Below are 22,685 nucleotides of genomic sequence, written 5' to 3' on the forward strand. Positions count from 1 at the left end.
TTTTTTCAACACAGCCCTACTCTATTGTGCGTTTGCCATTTCCTAGTGCTGTCCGAATCTAATTAGAAAATCGAGTGCACTAGAAATTTCCCAAAAGTTTTTTACAAAAAACTAGCGATCATCGATGCTCACTAAATTAGCGAATATAGACCACAAAGGATTGTGGTCGAACAATTTTGAACAAAAAACGTGTTTAAATGCAATATTTGAATAAACTATTAACATTTTCACCATCAGAACACAGTGGAGCCATAAATAAACGTCGTGAAATGTCTGTATGGATTCGATTTTTGACTTCGTGAAATTGGTGATGTGATATGAGGTGTTTAGAAAAAGGAAAGAAAAGTAGTGAGCATCGTGTCTGAATTGTCTTCAAAATCTAGGGCACTGTATAGTCCAGCACTATATAGTTTTTTAGTAGTTAGGGGTTAGGGAGGGGTTTGCAACCTTCAACACAAAAGAGCCATTTGGTCCAGGTTCTCATGGACCGAAACTCATCGACAGCCACAAAGGTTCAACTCAAAGTTAGAAAAATACACTTCATTTATGTTTTTGTGGCCGTTCAGTTATAAAATATAGCTTTGAAATGTTCTCTACAACTGAGTCTTTCTATTTATAACAAATCTAACTTCTTTCATGTTTGACAAAAGCACATTCAAGTTCCTTTCAAAATAAATCATCAGGTGTTTAATCAGATCCTCCAGCTGCAGCAGATTGACTTTAATTAAAATGCAATAATTTTTATGAGGTTTGTGTTCCTTCATCCTTTTTCTTCTTTTACAAGTGAATAAAAATATGACAACATTAGTTTAAAATCCCAATTGTTTTTAAAATCAATACATGTAAATGCAATAAGATGTCAATCTGACGATAAACTACTCAGACAGTAGATTAAAACTTTACCTATCACTTTAATCACTTACGCCGATCTGACATGTCAAACATATAAACTAATTTATTAGTTAAATTTGAAGTTTTCTTCAAAGCCAAAGAGCCTCAATAATAATGGAATTCTGCATAAAACTGTGATGCTCCACCCATTTCTTACTCTGGTTTGTTTAAGAGGATCCCTTAAACTTTGAGCTGTTTTCAGCATCTTACTAAATGTTAGAACTCTGGTTAGTGCAACACAAAATGTAACACAACTTTAGAAGAAATCAAATGTAAATCTGATGAAGGTGGTTACATTAAATCACGTGTCAAAGTCAAGGACCAGGGGTCGAATCCGGCCCTCCGGGTAATTCTATCCAGCCCTCCAGATCATTTTATTTTATTGTTATTAATGACCTGATGTTATCTTGCATATATCTCTAACTTGTATAATTTTAGCAAAATATATTTTAATGGAAAATAAAATATTGAAAGTTATTTAAGGTTTCAGTTGATTTATTCTGGAATAATATTCCTGCCTTTTTATTATTCATAATTATGTTAAAAAGTTTTTAAGTTTAAAAAATTGCCATTGTGCTAGCTTTTTGAGCTATTTTGTAATTTACTAAGATTTATTAGACTATTTTGGAGTTCAGCTAATATTTCATCTAAATACTAGCTGTTTTGGCTAATTTAGGCTTTTTTAAAGAAGTTTTTTAGGCTGTTTTGGAGTTAGGCTAATATTTACATGCTGGCTGTTTTGGCCAATTTAAGCTATTTTTAAGTTTGGCTATTTTTTTCAGCTACATGCTACCTGTTTTGACTAACCTAAGGTTTTTTTTGTTGTTTGTTTCGTTTTAGGCTAAATTGGCATTTAGCTAATATTTTAGCTAAATGATTTCAGTTTCTGGTTTCAGTTTCAGCATCTCCAGCAGCCTTACAGCATTCACACTAGCATTATCACAGGTCATGTTATATATAAAGTTCATAAAAGTTACGTTTTTAAAGTTTTAAAAATTTAATTTTAGAGTGTTCAATAAGTGAGCTAAGGTGTTTTTTAGATTTTGGCCCCTTGTGGGATTGAGTTTGACACTCCTGCATTAAATAGACCTTTACATTTTTTCTGTGCTGGAAGCTCGTCAAGGTAATGCTACACTGCAAAAACTGAATCTGAAGGAAGTAAGAAGAACCTTGTTTCAAGAAAATGTGTTTTATTTTCTCTTTTTTGCAAGAAAAATAATCTGATCAAGAAGGTTTTACAATATAAAATTAGTCTTAGTTTGAGAAAACATCCCTAGAATCTTTTTTCTCAAAATTAGAGACTTTTTTCATCCCATTGGCAGAATCCTTTAGAAAATCTGTCAAAAGCATACAAATTTTAGAGTTATTTTTTAGGAGCCTGTTTTTACACTGTGTGCCTTAAATCTGCCTAATTATTTTTCTTAAAAATTGTAGTCAGCTTTTGTTGATGGTCTCTGAGGACTTTCCACTGATGAGATGTTAGTTTTTTTTTTTTAAAACAATCATGCCATCCATCAAAAGTGTGCCAGCATCAGACATGAGGGAAGCAGGGACCCTGTGGACAGAGGCAAAGGGAATCAAACAGAGGAGTTCAAGAGGAGAAGCACTCTACCTTCTTCCAGCTCCGACCAAAGCTCTCCTATGACATTTTCCACCAAAAAGGTGCGGCTCTGTCGGTTGCGGCGAACATGCTCCTTAGCTGGTTGTTAACAGAGAGAGAAGGTCGTGGTGAGTGCGATGATGGCGTGAAGCTCTGCTGAGAGAAGCTGTGCAGTTCATGTACAGAGGTGTGGGAGGCAAGCAGCAGGCTGGGGTGAACACATCCACACCGGAACAACGTCCTGCACAGTCAACAAATCACTGCTGCACATTTTCAGTTAAAAGATGACTGCAAAGAGCATTTCAGCTCTTCTTCCTGTTCAGCTCATGCACACAGGGGCTTCAGAAATAATTATTTTTTCTGGGAAACATGAGACATTTATCAGTTTAAAATTTCATCTAAATAGTAAAATGTGTTGTACAAAAGTTTGACATTTTTTACAGAAATATCAAAAAGTCCATCTTTGCACATGGGGTGTCAGTTCCATCCACCCTGTATGGGGTCATGGAGAATTACTAAGTGTATTCCATCTACAGCCAAGAGGATCTGGTGGCAGACAAGATGGAGGCTGAAAATCACTAGCTGGAAGCAGGAATTCCACAAGATTTCCAAGTTGTGCTTAGAGTTCAGATTTATTTTAAAATGTGTCAAATGATGGTAAATGCTTTATTAAGGGATATAAACAAAAGTCTTCATATTTGTAAAACTGTTAAGACTTTTACATTGGAGCTTTATGTAAATTAGGGATTTAGCTCCAGTGTCTACGTTTGACTGCAGTTAGCTTGCGCTAAAACCTTTACGCGATCAACGTGAATCAGCTCAGTCTGTCGCGGAGAAAAGCAGCTTTGGATCAATATAAAATTACTTCATATTAAAGCTGTCAGGCGATTAAAATTTTTAATCGCGATTAATCGCATTGTCCAGAATTAACTCACGATTAATCGCAAATTAATATGTGGCCTGTTTTTAGGGAAAAAAAACGTGTGCTTCATGGAATTTGGCAGTTCTACATTAATTATGAAAACAAGAATGGCAAAACTAATAGTTTTCATCAGAAATACTTTATTTTGTAACATTGTATTGAGATAAACTTTCTAAACAATAAAAGGCTGTAACATGAAATGCCTAACAAAAGCAAAAGGGCATTTTAAATTCAAAACTTCAATCAACGTTCAGTAAAATAAAACAAAAAAAACATCAAAAATAAGATTTCCATAACACTTTCATGTTCATTTTTTGTCAGGACCAAATCTTTTCCTCCTCTGCTGAACTACAGTAATAAATGAAATAGAGATTTATCATTTCCAATGAACTTTTGTTTTTTAAAACCTTAAAGACTGAGAAAAGCGGGATACTCTGTGGATAGTTTGACAGTCTATTACTGCCGCCGCGTTCTCTGGCTGCAGCTCGATGCACCGAGGTGTCCAGCGGAGCTCACGCCATGAATATGCCGGCAGACAGACCGCTATGCTGGGGCTGGATCACGCTTAAACCTCCAGAACATTTAAAACGTCCCCCGGTGCGATTGCAGTTCGGAACGTCGGGGGTCTGCAGCTCTCGGGACGCGGCGCCGGACGCGAGTCGGTACCACCAGACGTGGTACTGGACGCGAACCGGAGCCGGGTTAGGGTGCAGGAGCTCTCCAGGTCCTAGCGCCGGCCGGTTTTAGCTCGCAGCTCGGTGTTTGGAGACCCGCCCGTGATCTATTGTGAGAGCAGCCGGTGAGGGCGATGACGCCCGCGCGCGGTATGGAAAGGCACGTATGAGAAAATCCGTGATTAATGCTTCAAAAAAAATTGTCGGCGTCATGCACATGTCAAATTAACTCGTTTTCAACGCGCTAAATCTGACAGCCCTACTTTATATTACTAAAAGTTGCATTGCCTGCAATAATGCTAGTGTGGATGCTTTTTGCTGAAAGTAGTCGCTGAAGATCTTGAAGGTTTTTTCTGAAAACAGTGACACAATTGACTTTAATTGCTGAAGGGATTTGCTGAAAATGCAACAGCTAGTTGCAAAATGTTAATTTGCTAAAAGACTGGAAATTTCATTGAAGAAGTATGAAAGAGCGCTGAAGATGACCTAAATTTCAGACAAATTTGGAGAAAAATTGCCTAAAAATCCCTAACCCCGGGCTTACACCGCTAGCGTCACGGATCCGTTACGTGCGCCGCAGTCTTCTCGTAACTTTAAGTGCGAGAGGAACTTCCACTGCAGGCGCTCACGTCCTGCGTCTGCGGACTGACCTCTGCGTCGCTGCGAATCGGTTTCGTTTGGTTCAAATTTTGACGGACGCCGCAGCTGATCGTCATCACTTTCTGTGAAGTTGGGGCTATTCACAACTTAAACCGGAAATCACACGAGCAAATGTAAAGTGCATCCGGTATATTTTCAAAATAAAACAAACTTTCCGCTGAACTCGCCGGTTTCAGCGTGTCATAAACATTACGTAATTTTCGGGTTACTCAAAGTGTGTTGCAGCACAGCGTTGTCAGTCATAACCATGGACAACGAGAAGCTGATCATAGAGATCCAACACTACTCTGTCTGGGCTGAGCTTTCACAGGCTGTGGCTGGAGCAGCAGCCAGTGTAAGCCATCGGCTGTAGCTAGTCCGATCCCGCAACACAACGGAGCCCTGACGCTAGCGGTGTAAGCCTGGGGTAATACATAACAGTTTTGCAGACATATTCAGCATGTTGCTTCAATATGAGCTACGGTATGTCAAAGAGCATTGTAGGTTTTGACAGAAACATCCCAGTAAAGGTTCAAGCAAGAGTATTTATTGACTGAAATGTGGGTGATTTTGCCGTCTTTCAGCTGCCATCTTTTCTGCCATCGGATCCCCCTGGCCACAGCCCTGGCTTGGACTCACAGACTTTAGGACTCTCGCTTCAAGTTTTCATCAGTTCCCCAAATCAGTCCCTCATTGCATCAACCTTTCAAAGTTGTCTCATCTCCTCCTAATCATTCTGTCACTGATGTTCTGTGTTTAAGACTTTCCTCCTCATTTCTGACCCAATCAGTGCTGCTGATGGGGTTTCCTGAGGAAACTTAAAATATGAACTCAGTCTAGTTATACATGTGTGATCATCTGTCTGTTCTTGGATTGTAAAACTCATTCATCTTCTTAGCCGTTTGTCCCTTTCGGGATCACAGGGCTGCCAGAGCCTAGCCCGGATACTGATGGACAAAAGCAGGATACACCCTGGACAGGTTGTCAGTCTTTCCAGCTTTGCCAAATTATACTTGAATTCATCAAAGACTATAGCCAAATAGCACAAGCCCTGACACAACTCACTTCTACCAGGATTCCTTCCACCTGGAAAACCTTTGTCACAGAACATAGCTGCCCATTTCTGGTCCTCGAGATCTACCACCCTGCCTGTTTTCCAGATCTCCAAGCCTTGCCAGCTGCTGATTAGCTCAGTCAGCTAATTCCATCACATTCTGATAGAATATTTCAGGTAATCAGCAGCAATCCGTGCAAGGAGTGCTGGAAATGGGAATGGGCAGCCCTGTCTTAGAATGAAGCAGACTTTGGAGTGTTTGCTTTCCCAATTCTCTGTCTCTAAGAACAAGCTGTATCGGTGTGACATCTTCTCCTGCAGACAGGAATCATCTGAAAGCAGTAACAGCATTGGTGACAAGGAGGTCCAACTGGTACTTGTGAAGTAGAGACTTTGGATTGCAGGGCAAAACACTTGTTTACAGTTTGAACTGACCATCTCTTACCAGAGCAACTCTAAACTCTCCAACCCTCAGCAAGTCAGTCTGTTTTTCACTTGCTTCACATTCACCATTTCTTTTAAAACCTGCACCAGAAACCAGACGCCAGACCCCCAGTTCTACAGTTTTCTTTTACCCATGAAACCCCAGTGCCAGCACCCACCCTTCCTCCTGCCTACCCACACCACTGTCCAATGATCCTCTGTATGTCCCTCATGAGAAGTCATATCCTCAATCCCAGTCGGGTCTTTTTCACTCTTTCCTTGTTCCCAGTATTGGTCTCCCACCCTTGGATTTCATTATTGGTCTGCTGCCCTCATCAAATACCCGTCAACAGATTCAGCAAAGCTGCATTTTCGTTGATCTCCCCAAATTTTTGACAGACACTGAGAGAGATCTTAAACCAGCACAGCTTTCAGGTTCGGGGCGTATGAGGTGATGTCTGTTTATGTACAACGCTTGGTGCAGTGTTGGGTTTCACCACCAGTCTAATGGCCAGGCAAAGCGATCTAATACGATGTTGGAAGCCATGCTGAGATGTGCACAATTGGGTCCTAGGTTTAGGAGTTACCTTGGGGAGAATTTGTAAACAACTGCCACCTCTCAACGATCTTACTTCAAAGACGGTGTCCTTTGAAGACCAGCTGACTATTGCTCTTAGATGAAGTGGAGATTGTTGTTTCTTTGGTGAAACATTACACCAGTTGGAGTGGAGTTCCTTTACCCTTTATTACAGGCACAAATATTGTTTGGCTTCCCATTAAATATTTTCCTCTCAAGGGGGGAATTCCATAAATGACTTCCCACGTTAGTCTTCTCATTTCCAGTCTGAAGGATCTTTAATTCTTCGATTGTGTAGCTCTCCCTTTCCTCCAACATGAAGATTCTTACTGTTCCACGTGTGACCCAACAGAAGCCAGCATCTTTAAGGGCAGTCACAATTCCCCTGTTTTAGCTGTGTGGTATTGAGCCCACATCTGTGTTCAGACTTTTGATTCGCTGCCAAAGCAACTTGAACTTTTGCTCTCTTGTTCCAATGATTTTTAAGGAGGATTTTCCCTGCAGTCTCCAGCCTCTTCCTGGCTCATCTGATCAACAATTTACTGTTTTTTGCAGCCTAAGTCACTTCTCTCTGTCCATGAACTATTATCCCATCTAGAACAATCGATGGACGTTCACACCAGCATCACCAACACACGTAGTGATGTGTGGATAGCGTCCCTTTTCATTCATGGGTGAACCAACTATTTGAAAATTGATTGTGGAGGAGAAATTAATTATTGCAGCTGCAATTAAATAAGACAAAGTCTTTCATATTTTGGAAGAGCTGTGACAGAATCAGCCATGTAGGACGATTCATGATACATTTTGCACCAACCCTCTTCAAACTATGAATGCATATGCTAGGATCTATTGGTAGTGACAGTCCAGTGTGAACACTGTATGCCAAAAGTGCATTCAACCTGGGTTCATATGTGCTTGTTGTGTGCATACCATTATTGTTGTCACCAATTACCTATGAAGCATGGTTTTATACTGTGGGAGGAAGTCTGGAGAAAAGCCCCACAAGCGCGGGGAGACCATGCAAACTCTAAACAGAAAGAACCCAGCCGTGATCAGAACCAGGGCCTTTTCGCTGTGAGGTGACACTGCTAACCCTTTTTCAAGTCAAAGTTTTCTAGTTAACTCACACTTAGATTTGCACAATAAATTTGCATGCCTCGCCCCTCTTTTGCCAAGCGACGAATTCGCTGATCGTTGCCTGTCAAAAAATGTGTTCCTGAGCTTGACACCATGGTATGGGAGGAGCTACCAGCTAATGCATTTAGGAGGATGCTATAAGGAACGGTGTCTGTGGATATCTCACTTAGAATGTATGAAGACACAGAAGATTTTGAGAAATCAGGTTTATTTATTGTGGAGAGTTCTACAAAAACATTGGTAATCATGTCTCCATGTTTGAGTTTGTATGATGATTATTAAAAGATTTTCCCGTACAGGGGGCTGTGTCTGTATAACAGCCGCTTCCACAGTGTTTCTGTGTCTTTGTGGCTGAGCTTTAAGGCTGACTGAATCGTAGTAACCCGAGGGGAAAAAATAAAATTAGGAGAACTTTTTCCTTTTCTTTTTTTTAATGTTTCAATGAGGCCTGAACCGGCAGCCTCTGCACCCTGCAGCAGCTCTCTGTCTGCCAACAGATCAACCAAGTGAGCTCCACCACGGGAGCGAAAGTCACTGAAAATGTCACGTGCCCAAAGCTGTTAAACTCAGATATTAAAATTTGGGCCGCGCCACCTGATTCACTTGTCACTCAAATCAAGCTGCTGCCAGACCTTCACGCCACACCCGTTGCTCAAATCGCACCGTGTGACTTCAATTCACCTCAGAGCGCGCCTGTATCATTGATCAACATTGGAGCTGGGCCCTCTGCCGCACGAATCCATTCTCTGTGAATGCACTTTTACACTCACTGCCATCAACCTGCAGCTCTGTGTCTAAAAGTGCTTCACTAATGATGACATGTTATGAAATAAAGGATGGATGTTAAAGACTTTTTACTTAATTCTCTCAGCATTAAAAATCCGATAAAGCTGTCAAATTATAAAATCTTAATATTTAACTGATCTGCAAATAATACTTTTGTGATTCCTTCCTGTTTATGCTAGCATGAGGCTAAGCACCACAGTTCTCAAATAGTTCGAATGATTTGAGTCACAAAATGGCTGTGACTAACTTGAGTCTTGCTAAAAAGTCCAAGCACTCAAAGTGTTTCAAAGCTTTTGCATGGAACCAATTTAGATCTGTAGTAACAGGAGTCTGGATTTATTCATAGTTTATTTTGTGTTGAAGTGAGGATATAAGAAAATCAAACTAGTAATAGACAAAAGCAGATTTTCTACAACTCCTCTATGGCATTTTTAAGAGGACAGCAGTCGTGTCTGTAAATGTTCTGATTCTACTGGGATTTCGTGCACTGGCCTTTTATTAGGACATTACATTCGTGTTTCTCACTGACTTACAAACTAAAATAAGGACTTTTGGAGAAACTATTTAGTTTTTCCATAATTGGGACTTCAGCAACACCAAAACAAGATCCACAGCTTCTGCTGAGCTAGAAATTGAGAACTTCATAACAATTTCATGACACTTTTTACTCTAATAGTGTTTGCTGTGATCAATCATCACTTGATGCTGTTAGTCTTTGGCTCATCTCTCCCCCTGTCTTTCCTCTTCTCATTATCATCTTGTCACCACATTCTGTCCTATTTAAGTTCTTCTTCACGTATTTCTCTTTTAGGACATGGAAGCACATTCTCACTCTAGTGATAACCAGCAGACTATTCTGGGCTGCACAACATGGAGGGAACTAAAGTGAGGAGTCCCACTCAAGCAGGAAGGCTGGATGGGGATTTCTTCCTGCACTGAGGCCACACAACAGGAAAGCCTGTGCAGAAAGTAGGAGAGGTCAGCCGGTAACAATGCTTCAGCCAGATGTTACTCCAACAAAGATCCGCCCATTTTCCCTTTTCCTGCTAAAAAAAAAAACGGTTTTCAAATGAAAGGATCTGAGGGTTTTATTGGTGTTTGATACTACTGATCTTTCATCACAAAGTACAGGAAATATTAAATCTCCACATTAGATTGAATTATGTAATCTTTTTTATGTTTGTAACATTTTCACTTAACAATGAACTCTGATATTTTGGTCCAGTGCACAGTGTGTTTAACTTATAGACAAGACAGGGGTTCCCAACCAAGTTGATACTGAGATGCTTAGGAAAAAAAAAAAAACACAACCTACATTTTTTCTGATTTATTTATAATTTAATTCTGAGGGAAGTTTTATTTTGAAAAACTACCAGATCCTCTCCACCACATTCTTAGTGCATGTCAAGTCACTAGGTCACGTGTTGAAAATCCATTTGCTACTTTCAAAAAGTAAAGAAAAAACAAACATATTTGAAAAATTTCTTTTGGCAGAGAAGATCCTGAGAGGAAACAGCCTTAAAAATGAAAGAAATCTGCATTTAACAGACCAAAACCAGGAGTCTTTACTCCAAATATGGATTTATTGTGACAGTTCTTCCCACAGACCTTAATGATAATAATGCAAGATAGTCAGGAACCGGCTGTTAACCGATGCTAATAGAGTTACTCAAACTATAGATTTGTGCTTATTTAGAAAAAAATAATTTTAGTGACAGTTTTTTTTTTATTTACGTGCTTTGTTGTACCTTAAAAGTTGAGCGAGGCGTCTGATTTTGTAGCTTCCATTAGACAGCTATCAGTTAAGCTAAAATCTGTCACATTGTAATGGTTCCTACACAAAATCTCGAGTACAGCTACAGATATGAAGGATTAAGACAAACTTTACCATTTAAATTTAAAGAAAGCTGGAAGCAAAAAATATAAAAAGAATCAGACGCTGACTTCAGCCTCGTACAAACCACTCAGTGAAACTACACTGAAAAAAGTGAAATTTAGAGCTCCAGGAGATGATGTCACACAGGGTCGTCCCCCTCAAGGCGCCGCCATATTGGCAGCAATCAGGCCAGAGGAATTGAATCGGCTGACTGCCGCGGTGAAGGAAGATAATCATGGTTGATAACTGTTGCCCCCAGATTGTACAAATAGACGCAGAACAAAAAGGTACAATATTCCACCCTTATTTGTGGGGGTTAAAGACCGGAGGAATCCACAAATACACCCCACGGCCCCCAAGGATGTCTGTTACTGGTCCATCCATACTCATCAAAACACTCTGATCATGCTTTGTAAAACATTTAATAAAAATATTGGATTATTGACCGACATTAGGAGTTTTTTTTAATTATTATAAAGAACAAAAGACTGTACAGCAGCGCCAGCGTTTTGGTCGGACATAAGGAGTGTCTGTCCGTACCTCAAAATCAGGAGCGCGTGCTTCCTCCTAAATCAAATAATAAACACTCTGAGATCACCTCAGCAGCTCAGCCTCTCCTTCAGACGCAAAAATGTCATACAAGCGTCTTGAGTTAGAAACAGGAATAAGCGGAGGGCACTGTACGTTATTTTATGGCATCCCTAAAGATGCAGAGAGGCAACCTAATTAGATCAGCACCATCAAAAGAGCCAGGAGCAAAACAAGACTGAAAGATGGACCTCCAGCGGTCGGATTCTGTTTGTGCAGCGATTACTTCATATGACGAATGTTACCGTATACAAAGCCTATTTACTTTCATTATATGATATATTCCAGGTTTCAGATTGATGCTAGTGTAAAACCACAGTTTATTGCATACAATTTGTTGCAATAACAGTGTTGTGCTTAAGTTAGCAAGCGTATCAATCAAAATGTGGATTCTGAAATGCTTATTTATTTTGTAGAAAGAAAAAGTGATAATCCATACAGTCCGGATTTTATACCATCTATTTTCAACTACCTTCCATCTCCAGAGAAGACAAAAATAAAAATGACAACCAGACACGTTAGCCAAGCTAATGTCAACAAACAACACTCTGCTGCTGGCCATGCTAATGTTAGCTGCTTGGAATATAACACTTAACCTTCCAGGGACGATGCAGCAATTTTTTAATTGAAGATTCCAAAGCTGAATGTTCATCACAAACCCAGATTGAGTCTATTTGTAACCCTCCAGGCTTTAGTAAAGTTTTAGAGTCCCCGTGTCGGACGATGGGATGTTTGTTAGGTAGTTATTTGTCTGGATAGCAAAGATCTGGGACGTTTTCTTCCTACCTCTGAAAAGTACCCCAGGAATATTATACAAGTCTGTAATATTTAATCCTTTACATTTTTTTTAAATAAAGCTCAATGTCATGTGAATTGAAGTTAGATGGCGCAATCCAGCTCACGTCGGCGCTGTTCGTACCGCTGCCAAAATGGCCGACTGACTGGCCGAGTAACGTGGGGTCTGGAGCTCTTTTGTATCAATTAACAAACATTCTGTAATTTATTACATTTAAAATTATGAGTTGATGGTTTACTAAACTCAATTATTTAATTTTCTAAAACAAATATTTTTAAATATAACAAATTACAGAGCTTTTGTCAATTAATTCAATGTTTACAATGTGTGGTCTGATGTTAAGCCGGTCCATGGCCTGAAAAAGGTTAAAGAACACTGATTTAAAGGACCAAAACTCACCAAACTCTGAATCTGCAACCAAGTCATTTATCTAAGCTAACTACAGTCATCCCAATGAGTCAGATCTCACTTTAATGAATACAACGGTTAATAAAAAAACATCTTTCTGCTAAAATTCAGGCTTTGCTGTAAAACAGAGCTGTAGATTTTATTGATTCACTAGAACCAACTCAAATACAATAACAGATAAAAGAATCCATTTGCCTCTAATGGCATCTTCATGCTGGAATCACTTCCTTAAATAATCCTTGGCCTTCCTTTCTTGTTTTTCTGTAAGTCTCTAACTTCTATCCGTCAGCTAAAGCACTCCGTAACAAACTTATGAAATAAAAAATCCATAGACTATAGATTTATTTAGGAATAAAAACAACACATCAGCTCAAATGTTCATACAACTGTGCTCACCTTGTGCAACACAAAGAGCGCACTCAGTGAGTAAAAAGTGCTTGAAAGGAATAAAAAGTCAGAGTGCCTCAGAATATTCATGCAGTTTGTGTGAGAATAAGAAAAAACATCTTTACCTGGAGACGCTGCAGAGAGAAAAGACATTCAAGAAGAAAGACACTGTGAGCCAAAATCTCCTCTATATGAAATGTGATGTCCTGCAAACTTTGTGATCATAAAGTTTTAAAAATAGAGGCTTATCACTTGTTAATCCGTGTAAAATTAACATTTTTATTAAAGTTGCAATGTAGAGATATTGCATTGAAAACCAATGTCATGGAATATTGATTTACTTTGAGCAGATATATTAGGGGTGTTGCGGATCACAAAACTCACGGTTCGGATCGTGTCACGGTTTTAGGGTCACGGTTCGGATCACTTTTCGGATCAGTAAAAAGTTAAAAAAAAAAACAACAAAAAAAACACCACCACCAACAACAACAACAACAACATGAAAGCTAAATTAATTTTTGGAAACGTTTCAAATCATATATTCAAAATGAATATAAAGTACTTCCCTTACACAAAAGTTCAAAACTTTTGCTCACTGAGGCCTATTTATTAAAACAAAAAATCTTTAAAGTTTGAACACAAGCAAAATGCTAAAACTTGTAGTTTCTGAATACATACAAATCTACAAAAACAGAGAAAAGAATGCTTAAAAATAGTTTTGAAAATACCAAATCTATCTGGTGTTCACTTGAAATACAAATGTTCTGATCCCACTCGCCAAATGGGGACATTTAAATATTTAAAATAATAATAATTATCTGTAAAACGTGGCACTGTTGCACCCGCTTTTCCTGGTGATCTTTTTGGCTTGCCATAAAATCATGTCCATTACGGATGTATTCTTTGAATCCAGAAATTGAAACGTGTACTGATGCTTTTATTCAGGTCTTAACATTAAATAAACCTGATATCTATCCATCCGCGTCAAGTTGAGTAAAGTTTGTGACGGAAGCTGCAGGGTTTTTCCTGGCTTAAAATAAGGTGGTGGTGTCTCGTGGGGACTTCAGATTTGTATACCTTAACAAGTTTATTTTATTATTATTATTATGTAACTTTATTGAACATTCTTTCAATTTACATATTTTACTATAGATCACCTCATTATAAAACAGAAATGTAACTAACAAGCCTAATTTTGATACACAATAAAACAACAAATTATTCTAGTTTGAAGCTCCATACAAAAGCTTCAGAAGAAACCCTCAAATTCATGGCCCCGCCCCCTTGTCCGTTTACGAGCACTCTCTCCTTTCCGCGCGGCAATAGACAGACTGTCTCCTTTTTTCTTTTTTCACGGAGGTTCTCCTCTAAATCAGGTGTTTAAACTCCTGATTTTAAAGCGTGTCTTCTCTCCCTTAAACTCTGTGGGTCTGACGGTAACAAACAGCTGTGGAAGAATAGTCCAGTCGGACCGAACCATTTTCAATTAAGAGGAAGGGGGGTCCACAGACGATGTTTCCAAAACAAAATATATAATTATTGTTACCTTGACATTAAAATCAAAATATTTGCGATTATATATTGGTTATTGGTTTACTGAAATTATTTTTTCTGTTGTATCATTTTGTCATCATTCGGGTCTCCGTGGACTCTCTCTCAGTCTGGGCTCCTAGAATCAGCCACATCCCCCCTTTTCCAGGAGCTGGTGGCGGCCGACACCAAATTCTCTATGCAGGAAAAACGCTGAAAGCTCCGCCCACACGCAGCGGGAGATTCAGGAACAGACTTTAAGAAATAACCATGAAGCTGTTACTTCAGCGCTGGTCAAAACAAAGAGGATTTACAGGAATTTGACAGAATTTCATTGATGTGAACGGACAATGATTAAAATTATGAGAGCCCAAGGTGTGTGCGCTCGCTGGGGGTGGGGGTCGGAGTGGTCCGCGGTACACACGTGTCCCGAACCGTGGCTTCTGATCCGTACGGACCACGGATAATCCGTGATCCGCAACACCCCTAAGATATATCCTACATCAATCATTCTGAATTGACTTTTAACTGTTTGTCACATTTTAGTGGAGGAATTCTATTTACAACTCTGATAGTTTTTTTGAGAAAACATCATTTACATTTCCAGCGCAGCAGTTCAGTCAGACTGAGACTATTTCCAAAAATTTTTAAAAAACAAAGTGGATGAGATATTCCAATAACCCGTTGTTTTAAAATGTTATGTTAATAATCTGTCATTATAGGATCATAAAGGCGGTAAAAGTCCTCACTAAACACTTTTCTCAGACAGACATGAACATTTTGTGTAAACTCAAAGATCAAACCTGCAGAGAAAAAAAATAATAAAAAACAAAGATCTGATCGTGATGGAACTGTAACTCTGGCAAAACAAATGGATTCTCTACAGGAGATTGATTGACAAGTTCTTAAGCCAATCAAGACGAAGAACACAGAGTTAGCTGTGCTAAAAAAAACAAAGAATGCAAAGTTGTACAAAAGGTGAACCAGGATATAGCGAAGGAACGCTGTCCTGCAGCGTTTTCAGTGGCTGAGATGAAAGGTTTGGACAGAATATGCTACATCATTACTTTTTCTAAAAGATGCTAACAGTGTTTATTTTAAAACACAAATATGTAAAAATAAACAGAAATGTAGTTTCAAAGGATAAAAAAACGGATTATTCAGAAGTTTAACCTTCTCAATTCTGAAAAATTAAAAGTAAACTAATATAGTCACTGTAAAACAGGGGTGTCAAATTCAAGGGGCCAAAATCCAAAACACACCTTAGGTCGTGGGCTGAACAGGATAAACATTTATTGAACACTCTAAAACTACATTTTAAAACTGTAACTTTTTAACATAATTAGGAACTAGATATACAGCATTACCTGTGATAATACTAGTGTGAATGCTGTAAACTGAATTTGGCCGCTGAAGATGCTGAAATTGATTGCTGAAAATACTGAAGTTGATAGCCAGCTAAATTATGAGCTAAATGCCAAATTAGCCTGAAAAAAAAGAAAAAAAAAATTAGCCAACGTTAGCCAAAACAGCTAGCATGTAGCTGAAAAAAATACCCAAACTTCAACAAAATATCCCAAAGAAACTGAAAAAAGCCTCAATTAGCCAAAACATTTAGCATGTAAATATTAGCTTCCAATATAGCCCAAAAAAGCTTAAAAAGGAAAAGCCTAAATTAGCCAAAAACAGCTAGCATGTAGCTGAAAAATTAGCTGAATTTCAAAATAGCCTAAAAAATCCTAATAAATGCCAAAATAGTCCAAAAGCAGAATGCCAATTTTAAAAACTTAAAAACCGTAACTTTTTAACATAATTATAAAAAATAAAAAGGCAGGAATATTATTCCAGAATAAATCAACTTAAACCTTAAATAACTATAAATATTTTACTCTCCATAAAAATATATTTTGTCAAAATTATGCAAGTTAGAAATAAGTAAAAGATAACATTGGGTCATTAATGACAATAAAATAAAATGATCTGGAGGATCGGATAGAATTACCTTGACTTTGACACATGCTGTAAAGTCACATGACCAGCCAAATTCTGCATGTTATTTGTAATCTTATGGAATGCAGCAAAAACAAACAAACAAACAAAAACAGATCATGGAGCTCTGTACCTGTTTAGCCCATATAATAACCCTACCACCATCGTGCCTGACAGTCAGCAAGAGCTGGTTTTCAGTCTAACTCTGAGAAAACAATCTCAGTGATTCTAAATCTTTTGGTAATTGAACTCCAAACCTGATCCTATTTGTATGAGCTGTGACTGAATTAATCTGTCATTTCCAAAGTAAAAGCAAATATTCCATACATTGTTTGTGAGATGAGGATTGAATGATTTTTTTTTTTTTTTATAAAGTTGAAATATTTAAGATTTGGATGTCAGTGTTCTGATCAGGAAATGTGTGTAGTAAGCTCTGACAGCTCGTACCTTGGCTCACGCCACTCCCCGCGTTGTCGTTGGAGTTGAAGCCGTTCTGGGTGGTCGACGTGCCCAGGTCTACCATCTGGTGGAGGCGGAGCTTGCGGCAGTAGATCGACGCTGCCTCTGGCTCCAAGGCAATGATGAGCTGCTCCGGGGTTTCCCGGGACACCAGGCCAGACTGTGGGGGGGCAGAATTCAGAAAGAATAGACTCGTGAAATGAACAGAAAACTTTGCTTCTTTATGTTAGCATGAGAACTTTCCAGCTGCTCTACACCAACACAAGTGAACAGAAACAACCCGAGGAGCAGAATGTTGGTCCAGTTTCTCATTAAACGTGAAGTTAACAACCACAACAGAGGTCATCCAGGAGCTCATTTTTTTATACGTGGCTTTTGGTACTTTGTATCTACAAAGCATTTCATGTTGTTTGCGAGAAGATTGCTGGCAGTGAAGAGAAATACAGCTTTCTTTGGTTGAAGTGGTCTTCGTTCAACGGTTTTCTACAGTAGCTCCTCCCTAACCTTACATCTGTTCCATTCTTCTATGGACTTACAACCAACAAGTCCCAAGAAATGGGACATGGGAGTTTGGGTATTTTGGCAATTCTCTTTCCCAATTTGTCATAAATTGATGTTTGGTTAAAGACCCTCCAAGTCACTTTTTGACGTTTTGGGTGTCCCCAACTCGTCGTTTTTATCACATGCTGGCTGCTCCTATTAAACCACTGGACCCCAACCTCTGGGGCGCGAGCCGGAACCAGTCCAGTACCGGGATTCGAAGCATACCAGTACCCTAGCCCAGTACTGATACACTAACCCGGAACTGGACGCGGTACCAGATCCGGTACCAGACACAGTACCAGATCGACACTGGGTGCAAACCAGACTGTCCCGCTCAGTGGAAACGAAGCATAGTTGTCCCCTAGATGTGGTCCTGCAAAAGACCGGATACTCGTTGACTCTGCCTTCACCCAGCAGTGGCTGAGATAGGCTCCAGCAACCCCATGACCCAAAAAAGTAATTAGCAAAGCCTGAAAACGAATGGATGGACAAAAGTTGAACTTGATTGTCTTTTTCTCTGCAGGTTCAAAAACTTTCTTAAAAAAACTGCTGAGAGTAAAAGTTCTTTGTGAACTCCCTGCCTGAGCAGAGTTCTGCTGCAGTGCTGGCAGAGGATGCAGACGCTGTGCAAAGGGTCTGCTCAAGCTAATCCTGATGATTCTGTGAACTCAGAGGACTGGACCGGGCATATTTGAGAACATTTCTCTGGAAACGAGGGAGCAGGAGGAGTGCTACTCTTTCACCTCCTCTCTCCTCCATTCTCTCTCCTGTTCAGAGTCAAACTAATGCTTTCATCTCCTGGATGCTGAGTCACTGCACAGTACCCCCCCCTTCCACGTCCTCCCTGCGTCAAACCCTCCCTCTGCTTTGCCTGGCCTCTTCAGTGATAACATGAACAGAAACAATGACATCACTGACAGATCCAGCAACAATATTTGCTTTTTTTCTCAGGATTAGATGACATGATGATATTTTTACTTTTTAAAAGCTTCACTTTCACAATAATGTCATCTCTAACCAAATTATAATCAGTTCTAGGATGAAAAAATGAAAGTTTTGAGATGCCAAAGCTTTCATTTCCCATATGAGTTCATAAAACTACAGAACTTAAATTCCATATAGTATAGTAGTTTACAAACCTGAAAGAATTCCTTTAAATACGAACTTTAGCAGCTTTACCACAAGAACTCTAAACATAGAGTAACAAGGCAGTTATGGCAGAGGAGCTGCTTATCTGCTCGTGTTCATATTTAGAATCAAGAGAAGCGGGGGGGCTGATACATCTCCCACTCCCACAATTCCTCAGCCTTTTCTGTGGCGTTGCTGCAGACAGCCACACCCCGTGACCACGTGAGCCGCCTTCATGCTCTACATCAAACATGTCTGCAGCGCTCCCCCAGGACTCTTTGCAGAGATCTCTCACCCAGCCCTCTGCTGGAGCAGCAGGCGGCGGCGGAGCAGGTGAAACAAAGAGTGGAAGCAGCTGTTGGAGCTCTGAGAGGGGCTGCTGGACGTTACGGGTTTGAAATGTCAGGGGAAAACTATCTCCGGGAGAACAATGAAGGAGCGATTCTTTCTGCATCACCGCTGGCCACTCTCGTGTTAGACAAACAATTCACGTCAATGCTGGACAATCTGAAGGTGTGGAAAGAAGGAAAAAAAGGCAAAAAGTCTTGTTTTTGGTGTTTTTAACACATTCTTGTAGCATTCTGAGTATCTTTTTATTCAATTGCTGTGAATATGGAGCACAAAAAAAATTTTGTTTGGAAAAGATCGAATTTGTGATGTTGAAATTATACTGGGTGGGCCACAACCTCCCTGTTCTGCTCCAACTCTGATACATCCATTTGCAAATAGATCCATGAACGTCCTTATTTTCCTTCTTTGAGCTGGAATCTGGATCTAAACTGTATGGCTGGATGGCTCCAATATTTTTCACCATTTTTGTTGCACCGATAATGTAAGGTGTGAGAGGCCATAAGCTAGCGGGAGAACGGGTAACCAGATGAATGATGGGAATGGGGTGGAGTTGCTCCCTGCCATCAGTCCCACCCACGAGGGGAATTTCACCTGAGCTCCTGCTGCTCAGTAGAAACTATGTCCTAGTATTTCATCAGAATCAAGAGAAAAGTATTTCATCCGAAATACTTTATTTTGTAACATTGTATTGTGATAAACTTTCTTAACAATAAAAGGCTGTAAAATAAAATACCTAACAAAAGCCCAAGTGCAAGTGAAGGGCATTTTAAATTCTAAACTTCAATCAACGTTCAGTAAAATAAAATAAAAAACATCAAAAATAACATTTCCATAACACTTTCATGTTCATTTTTTGTCAGGACCAAATCTTTTCCTCCTCTGCTGAACTACAGTAATAAATGAAATAGAGATTTATCATTTCCAATGAACTTTTGTTTTTTAAAACATTAAAGACTGAGAAAAGCGGGATACTCTGTGGATAGTTTGACAGTCTGTTACTGCCGTCGCGTTCTCTGGCTGCAGCTCGATGCAGCGACGTGTCCATTGGAGCTCACGCCATGAATATGCCGGCAGACAGACCGCTATGCTGGTGCTGGATCACGCTTAAACCTCCAGAACATTTAAAACGTCCCCCGGTGCGCTTGCTGTCCGGAACGTCGGGGGTCCGCAGCTCTCCGGACGCTGCGTCGGACGCGAACCGGAGCCGGGTTAGGGTGCAGGAGCTCTCCAGGTCCTAGTGCCGGCCGGTTTTAGCTCGCAGCTTGGAGGTTAGAGAGCCACCGGTGATCTAGTGAGAGCAGCTGGTGAGTTAAAGGGCGGACGCCCGTGCTCGCTGTGTGGAAAGGCATGTATGAGAAAGTCCGCGATTAATGCGTCAAAAAAATTGTCGGCGTCAAGCACGTGTCAGATTAATGCGTTTTTAACGCGACAAATCTGACAGCCCTAGTCGTGACCCACGAGATTTGGTCATGAAACACGAGACTTGAGTTATGACCCATGAAACTTGGTTGTGACCCATGAGATTTAGTTCGGACCCATGAGATTAGGTTGTAACTCACAAGATTTTAGTCGTGACCCACGGGATTTGGTCGTAACCTACAAGATTTGATCGTGAAACAAGATTTTAGTCGTGACCCACAAGATTTGGTCGTAACCCACAAGATTTGATCGTAACCCACAAGATTTGGTCGTGACCCACAAGATTTGGTCGTGACCCACAAGATTTGGTCGTGACCCACAAGATTTTATTCGTGACCCACGAGATTTGAGAAAGGCGAGCCACAGGAAATAGACCAGAGTGTTTGCAGCGCCTGCCCCTGCTGGAGAGGCATTATGACAGTGGGGGGAGCTCCTCTTCATTGTGTCTGCAGTGAAGGCTGTGACCCCTCCCTCTGTCCTCTGCAGCAGTCTGCAGATGGCTGTGTTTATGTGCGTGGTAGTCACGATTGCTGAGCGATGCTGCAGCAGTGGATGCTCTCGCACAATTATTTTCATCAACTCTCTGCAGACTGATCACAGTCTGAACAGACGAAACAAACTGCAGCTCCGACTCTCTTCCACCCACCTTGTAAGCTGCTTCTCTCATGAACTGCTTTGCAGGCATTTTCCAGATGGCAGGAACGGTGATCACCCACCTCACATCGTTGTTGTCAAAGTCACCGCCCGTCTGATCGCTCAGCTCCTGTGAGAGGAAACAATCAAAGGTTAAGATGCTCATAGATCGTGGCTTTGAATGATTACAGCAGCGTCACCTTTAAGGCTTGCTCCTTAAAGAAGGCCAGGGCGTATGCAAAGATGTCCAGAGCTTTGACTCGCTTCCCATTGGCTGCGTGAAGGTCAGTGTTGATGCTGAGGTTCTGCAGAAACACTGGGGTTAGACTCCAGAATGACAGAGAGGACTAACCCTGCCACATCCAAACACCTACAGGAAGTCACTGATCGGTTTAGTTCTGACATCAGCTGCACTGAAAGGTCAGAGATCACTGTAATGAACAGGAAAACATCCAGGCTGAACTCCAGCTGATAGTGGCTAAGATAGGCTCCAGCAACGCCGTGACCTCAAAGGGGATTAAGCAATGGATGGATGGATGACACGTCAGATATTTGACTGATTGTGTTACAGTAGAAACATTGTTGGTGCAGGTTTCAAACAATGAAAAGTAAAAGTAGCAAAGTTCCCAGGGCTTTCTCATTAAACTTTTATTTAACTTGGTCTGCATTTTCCAGAGCTGACATTAAAATTCAGGACCAGCTTTTGTTTCGAGTGAGAATCTGCATGTTGAGTCACTACAGAGCAAAATATGATCACTTTGACTATTCTGTGATTAAAAACATGGTAAAAAATGACAGAATCTGCTGTTATGAACATGTGTATACAGTCACACAGTCTCTGAGGCTTCCACAGCAACATCCTCTTTACAAGAAAAAGTCTTTGGACTTTGTATTCATGACCACACATTTTCTTTTAAGCTAATAATTGTAATTATTAATCATGAATTATTTATTATCTAATTTCTTCTTGAAAGCAAAAACAGTGAGTGCAATGGCAGCATTCTAAAGGACATTTAAGTGAATTCAGTTTGCTGCAGAACGAACAGAATCGTTTTTCCATCCATGGCAGCAAAGATGATGCATCTTCATCCAACGCTCTGCAGGAGACCAGGTTCCCTCTGTGTAAACACTGCAGGTCTGGTAAAACAGGATGTCAGCAGAAACATCTCCCAAAACAATGAGTCAGCGGGCTGCTGCAGCCTCAGGAAGGAGGAAGACGAGGGTCTGAGCTGCTGCAGCGTCAGTGATGAGGAAGAGGAGGGTCTGAGCAGCTGCAGCATCAGGAAGGAGGAAGCGGAGGGTCTGAGCTGATGCAGCATCAGTCAAATAGAAGAGGAGTGTTATAACTACGCGGTACAGAGGTAAAGTGGTTCACCTTTGATTGGTGGATCTTAGGTAGGGATGTGAAAAAAATGGATACAATGAATATCGCGATAATTCATTTAAAGATACTTGTAATACTGTAGGGACGATATTTAATTAGTTATTCAAAAGAAAACATTTAGTTCAGTTGTTACTTTTGTTTTACACATAAACCCCGACCTCTAGTTGGCGGTACACTGCACCGTTTAAGGTATATAATACGTCGCCGTGTGATCCTCATGAACATCGTGGATGCTTACCGGAGTGGTGTGGAGCTTCATTTTAAATTTTTCCAGGTACAGCCACTGTTTGGACTCGCTCGGGTCCAGATCGTGGTAGAAATCACGCGCAGCATATCCAAAGCTGTGGAACTTCCTGTCAGGAGTCAGCAGGATGGTGGTCGGAGTCTTCTGATTGGACACGCCGGGGTCTCCACCCTCCCAGCGCCTAGAAACACACAATCAACCGTCAGCAGATGTTGAATCTATCTAAAGCTGCTTGTTGTGCCTG

At 40.4% G+C, this 22,685-nt stretch overlaps 1 protein-coding gene across 1 annotated transcript in view; it reads right to left on the reverse strand.

Annotated features, from left to right (window-relative positions):
* hspa12a (heat shock protein 12A) overlaps positions 1 to 22,685 on the reverse strand; it is a gene marked incomplete at its 5' end in the record, with an annotated part of 82,293 nt that overhangs the window by 10,161 nt on the left and 49,447 nt on the right. The window contains 6 exon segments of the mRNA XM_024296765.1: positions 2,504 to 2,590; positions 12,887 to 12,895; positions 16,728 to 16,899; positions 20,827 to 20,943; positions 21,014 to 21,118; positions 22,436 to 22,622. Coding sequence (XP_024152533.1) covers positions 2,504 to 2,590; positions 12,887 to 12,895; positions 16,728 to 16,899; positions 20,827 to 20,943; positions 21,014 to 21,118; positions 22,436 to 22,622 — 677 coding nt within the window.

Source organism: Oryzias melastigma, linkage group LG15, assembly GCF_002922805.2.
Source record: "Oryzias melastigma strain HK-1 linkage group LG15, ASM292280v2, whole genome shotgun sequence".
Classification (NCBI taxonomy): Eukaryota; Metazoa; Chordata; class Actinopteri; order Beloniformes; family Adrianichthyidae; genus Oryzias; species Oryzias melastigma.